This window comes from Botrytis byssoidea, assembly GCF_014898295.1.
Source record: "Botrytis byssoidea strain MUCL 94 chromosome Unknown BBYS_013, whole genome shotgun sequence".
Lineage (NCBI taxonomy): Eukaryota > Fungi > Ascomycota > Leotiomycetes > Helotiales > Sclerotiniaceae > Botrytis > Botrytis byssoidea.
This window is the reverse complement of record NW_024065854.1, coordinates 774,440-780,439: the sequence shown is the minus strand read 5'-3', so window position 1 is coordinate 780,439 and position 6,000 is coordinate 774,440. Positions and strand designations below refer to the sequence as shown.

The 6,000-nt window shown below is 43.8% G+C and overlaps 1 protein-coding gene across 1 annotated transcript; it reads right to left on the bottom strand.

Moving 5' to 3' along the window:
• Positions 1-496: 496 nt before the first annotated feature.
• EAE97_007043 (uncharacterized protein) lies at positions 497-5,645 on the bottom strand. Its single transcript, XM_038877557.1, has 3 exons — positions 4,275-5,645; positions 1,839-4,154; positions 497-1,789 (listed from the first exon to the last, which is right to left on the bottom strand). Exons 1-3 carry the CDS (start codon positions 4,975-4,977, stop codon positions 1,419-1,421), a joined length of 3,390 nt encoding a protein of 1,129 aa, XP_038731747.1. The 5' UTR covers positions 4,978-5,645; the 3' UTR covers positions 497-1,418.
• Positions 5,646-6,000: the final 355 nt, after the last annotated feature.

The following is a 6,000-nucleotide window of genomic DNA, read 5'->3' as shown; positions in this document are numbered from 1 at the left end:
ACATTGGGGACTTACTTTTTCGTTGGGAAAGTTAAGTTGGTGGAGGGGCAGAGAGAGAGATGTATGTGGCGGGGTTGTGTGAAGAATATGAAAAGAGAGGATAGATTTTGGAAGGAAGGAAAGAAGGAGAGGAGAGAGGAGAGAGGAGAGAGGGGAGAGAAGAGAAGAGAGGAGAGAAAGAGAGAAGGATCTTTACGGTATGGTATGGTATGGTATGTGAAAGGGGAGGGAAATAATACGTACGTACCTACCTACCTACCTACCCACTCAAACTTAGGACGAGGAGAAAAGATACAAGAATACAAGAAAGAACCCTTCTTTTTCTAATCATTGTGAATATAAACATTTCATGTTTGATGTTTAGATCCTGTACTTGTGGAATATGATACATACCTAGGTAGGTGATAGATTTTCACATGGAATCTCAACAACATCATGACTGTAACACGTATGCATTGCATTACCTTTCACTCCAAGTCAAATGTGTATGTGTGTATGCATTGAAAATTGAATTGATACTCTCTTTCTTTCTTGGCATCTCGATGTATTGCTGTATCGCTATTATTATCTCTCTCTGTATCTGTATCTCTGTACATTTGCTTCTCTATCTCTCGCTTCACCATCTCATCCATACCCCTCATCAGATCTCGTCTCAACTCCTCTAATATCCTCTCCAGCTCTCTTCATCCACGACACCTCATCATTATAATCACCCAACCTCGCATCTCGTCATCCGCCATATTTTTCTGTTCTCTCCCTCCCTTGCCTCGACGCATGATTATCTATGTATTGAGCAAGCTTTCGAGAGCACAATGCAAGCTGGCAAAATATAATGCAATCAACCAATGAACCACTCAGAATCATATCATATCCCAACACGACGTTCATCCATCCAGCCATTGAGTCCAATTCGCAATCCAACACAACAACTCGTCTTTCCTCTTCCCCTCTTGCCCCTTTATTTCCCCAGCTTCTCCCCAATATTAATTCCCATCTCTCGTCCCAGCGGACAATCTACCCACTCCGCCCCAAAAATCAATTAAAACAAAAAGTTTGCTTTCCACTCCAACACCTATTTACACCACACAGATATCCATCCATCCACCCATTCCTACCCACCCTATGCATTTCGCCACTAGGCTCTCGCTCCATGGACTTGTGAAGAGAATCAACCGCAAAACATCAAAAAAAAATCTTTTAAACTCCTCGCTTGGATATCTTACACATCTCGCTCGCATCTTGCATTGAAAATTTATTATCGACTCGCTTTCTTCTCCTCTTTCCCTGTCTTTCGTGTTCTTTCCTTTGAATTATAATCGGGCGTGTAATTATCTGTAATCTTTCCATCGTAATATCGGATCCATCGGCCTCGTCTCATATCTTTCTCGTATGCAACCATTTTTTCCATTTATTCATACTCAAATTCCTCTACCACCAAGCATGCTTGGAACTGCTTTACGGCCTACTCTTTTTCCTGGCATGTCCATACGTGGCACTCCTGCAACACTGCGTGGCTCTTTCATCAATCCAATATCCAATTGTGCTGGAATTCTAGAGACAATCGTCTTATAATCACCAGGAAATTTAGCATCTCTAGGTACCGGAACTAATGCGGAGCGCCATAAGTGATCTGATGTATCCTCGAGGAAACTGGGTCGAAGTGAAGCTTTCGAAGAGAAGAATGATGCGCGTCCTCTGGACTTCTTCGCTTGAATGATCGAGTCGAATAACTGAATATCCCGATCGTTTGACTGCTTAGTTTCTCGTTCATGAATGAATTCATTGAATGCTATCTTAACGTTAGTATGCTTCACAATCTTGACCATGGAATCAATTACCTTGTGTTTGCTCCAACATTACAATGTATTCTTGTTGATCACTTGGGAGACTCTTTTTGAATGCAGCTAAATCAAAACCATATAATTGTCCAGATGACTTTTGTTCTTTCGATGGCCGACCAAGATGTTTTCTGTAAGTGTAGAACAAATTCGCGAAACATCGAACAAAAGCTGCACGTACACGATCTGCATGGAAGGCGGCTGGACAGACAAGTGAGCACCAACCTAAGCAACGGCCATGTGATACCGTGCTACAAGCATTGCAGGTGTACATGCCATCGTCCTCTGCCCTCTCGTCACATATGGAGCATACAGATCCCATGTCGTTGGCATTATAAACAAAGCAATGTCCTTCTACCCATATTGTTGTCTCCGTATTGAGAACTGGTTGCATGAGCATGTTAGGCATGATTGTTGAAGCAGCGATAGTTGAGGCCGCATAGGCGGATGGTGCATAAGCAGACGGTGCATAACCATGCATAGAGTTGCTATCGCCAATGGAAACGGCAGAAGTGGAAAGACTAGCCGAATGACCATTGACAAATGGTGCACTGGGTCTACGAAGTGTCGGTTGTCGCTCTAGACCAAATGAGGAACTACGTCTCGAGTTTGTATCGAAGTGGCCAGATCTCTTCTCTCTTAAAGTGGCCGTCAGAGCAAACCCAGAATCGTTTCGAGAGATAGGAGTTGTAGGCATTGGTGGACAGTGACCAGATACAGGCGATAACGATGTTGGTGGACTGGTTTTACTTGACACGCTAGTCGATGGACGCTCAACACGCGTGTGGTCATTCTTCGACTGCAAGAATGCATTGAAAACTAAAGGTCTCTTCATCTTTTGTGGATCCGGTTCTCCGAATGTTGTCGAGTTCTGACTCACGTACTTACCCAAAGTCCCAGGCGGTGCATTTTGTGTGAATACTGATTCGTTCTCCGACGAAAATGCATCGTAAGGAAAGGTTTCAACAGCATAAGGTGGTGGTGCGACCTCCACACCACATCTGTTATGATGAGGAGCTGCCAGCTGCAAGAGGGACACAAGCTTTCGACGCTGTTGTCGTGGTAGCGAAACAGGTGGAGCAGTAGACTCCACGGTATCTTGATCCAAATCCACGAAAACATAATCGTCCTCCGGAAGCTCTATATTATCATATCTCCTTTCGATACCAACAATGTAAGGACAAGGTGCTTCCAGCGCAGAGATCAATCTAGCTGGTAGAACTGGGATAAAGATGCTTGCCCATTTGAGGGGGTACAGGAGACTGACCAAAGCTTTACTAGCAAGATGTAACATAGCTGTGTGGGATGACAGTAAAATGATCCTAGATTCGGACAACATAAATTCTACCAGAGCAACAATATTGGGTATACTCAAAGCTCTGAATAGTGCATAAATATCGGTATTTCGTGAATCTGGCAATTCATTTGGTGCTTCCTTTCGCGCAAAGAGTCGTAGTTCTCGTACTGCAATTTCAATTTGAGTTTTCGAAGATATCGGGCTCAGCGCTTCGGTACACAGGTTGACAACATATCTCTCCAGGGGTTGCCATCTACCGATCTTTGGCGAACTTGCAGGAACTCGGAGTATTCCACCATCCGTCATTGGTACCACAACAGCCTTCAGCCATTCCTTCCAGAAGCTTGTCATACTTCCGTCTCTGCCAAGAATTCCATATGCCCTAGGTATCCAAAGCCCCGTCTCGCCATCAGTCAATCCTTCAATTTTGGCTGCTGCGCCGTGTCTGACAGGCCTCAGCATATCAGTCATCAAAGTGATTTTTTCCTCCACTGCACTAATCTGTTCCTCCAACTGTTCTCTAGCGGCTGAGCCAGATACAACACTGGGCAACTTTGCTAGCAATTGTGAAAGGTGTGCACGTTCTGCAGCCAATCGTTCCCCCAGACTTGCCGCAAGTTCTCGTTCCTCGTTTGTCATATGACTTTGTCTCCATGCCTCACATCTTCTTTCCACATTTCCGGCCGCTTCTTGATCCAACGGCTTCCAAACAATTACAGTAATTCCGTATATTTTGGAATTGTCATCTGAGGTCATAGCAAACCCATGCCAGGTTGATCGCGGTCGTTCGTCCGAAGAAACAATATTGATATCATTTGGAAAGGCAAACATAGGGACATAATCGGGAAATTTACCTCTCCTCGGTAATTCTTCTGTCGCGTGTTTGGGTGGGTATCTATCGAGTAAAACGGGTTCAAAACGTCGTTTTAAAGGGTGCATATCAGGATCCAGATTTAGGGGCTCTGGGGGCGGAATGACGGAATTGTAATTGCTAAGGCGCCTCGAAGTGCGAACTGACACTGTTGTAATGGTTAGCATGAGCATTCAAATATATGAGAGGGCTGCGGTTAAAATCATCTTGGGTGTATGCAATGCATGTAATATATGTGCCGCACCGGGACGCAGATGGTCAGACTTACTACTTCTCCCAGCCATGGAAGGCTGTCTCTTTACACTATTCAGATCTCTGAAACTAATTCTTCTCCTTATACTTCCACCCACGCTCCTTAAAGTCGGACTTCTCCTATGTATATTTTCTGCATCTTCCACTCTTAATCTCGAAGCTCTCGGATTTGTCATGGGAGGTGCAGGTTGTGTTGTGGCCCCAGCACTAAAACTCAAGTCATCCAGGAAATTCTCCCGCTCGCTCGCAAACTTCAGTAGGGCTGTATCGAAATCGAAATTTCCAAATATTCCTCCACCCTCGGTCTTTGTGCCATTTGCATTGCCATTGCCAGTGCTGTTTCCATTGCCATTGATGTGACCAATTTCACCAGCTTTAATGGTCATACTACTTCGATTACTCGCGGTTCCTTCAAGCTCATCGAGAGTGGATATTGAGCTTCGCGATTCGTGCGAGGATTGTTTGCTGAGACGATTCCATGAGCTATTGCGGGAATGTCGTGCAGAAGCTCGATTGTTATTGGGAGGAGGAGAGTTTTCACCTTCAGGACTTTCTTCTATTGTAGCATCGACTTGAGGAGAAGGCGGCGCTTGTATGATGTTGCTTGATCTATCTCTTGGGTTCGAAGGGAAAACCTCGGGCCCATATTGGAGAGAATCAATCCCCGCGATCCAAAAGTAATCTGCGAGAGGAGCCGAAGTTGAATTATTACTATCCATGGCGAATGAATGATTATTGGAAAGCAGATATGCTGAAATTGTTGAATGTGAAGGATTGTATTGGCAGATATGCCAGTGATAGGTAACTGAAATTCCTTTCAGTATGACATCGAACCGAAGGAGTGTATATTGTGGACGCTGTTACCGCGAACTTCAGGAGTAATAAGTTATTAGACTGGAGAAGAGGGAGGGATGATCCGGTGTTTCGTGGGTAAAGTGAGAGAGGCTCCTTGTAATCTCGGACACAAGGGCAAAGGATGATACGCTTTCCCGACTATTTAATGAACAACAAGCTCTTTTTTGCTGGAGGTCTTGGTGTGACTATCTGAGAGGCAGTGAAAGACGAACCAAGGTTGATGCTAGAAAGGAAGATTTGCAGATCAGACCCTTTGAAATACGGTGGACGGTGGGTGATGAAGCTAGGTACGAAGTACTTTCCCCTTGAGCTCCACTGTTGTTTAATCAAATCAAATCAAATCAATCCATTGATCATTCAATCAAACGCCTTAGGTAAACGGTTAATAAATTGATGGAGGATTTGAATGGGTGAGGAAAGTTTTGGGGGATGGAGAAAAGAAGGAGGAGGAGGAGGAGGAGGAAGAAGAAGAAGAAGAAGAAGAAGAAGAAGAAGAAGAAGAAGAAGAAGAAGAAGAAGAAGAAGAAGAAGAAGGGAGAGAGGAATCGGGCAATTCCAAGAAATTTCGATTGCTTGATATGGATGGGGGATATGTGGATGTAGAATTGGGAATTCGTATTGATTGATATGAAGTTGATAGTGAAATAAATTATTATTATTTATTCAACTGCCGGTAAGTGAAGAATGATATGAATGAAGTGAATTAATAAAAAGGGTTTGGTTGGGGGTTGTGGTTGTGGTTTGTGTATTGAAAAAAAGATTACAAGATTGATCTTATAAATCGAATTGGAGTTGACTTGGGTTGAATGAGTTGAATGGGGGTTGAAATGAAATGAAATGAAATGGATTGGACTGGATTCAATTGAGTTGAATTGAATTGAATTGAA

Bases quoted from the DNA above. Each gene is read 5' to 3' on its own strand.
- EAE97_007043 (XM_038877557.1), bottom strand. From the start codon at position 4,977: ATGGATAGTAATAATTCAACTTCGGCTCCTCTCGCAGATTACTTTTGG. The intron at 4,155-4,274 runs GTAAGTCTGACC...CCATTACAACAG, and splicing joins TTCCATGGCTGGGAGAAGTA to TGTCAGTTCGCACTTCGAGG. The intron at 1,790-1,838 runs GTAATTGATTCC...ACGTTAAGATAG, and splicing joins AATGTTGGAGCAAACACAAG to CATTCAATGAATTCATTCAT.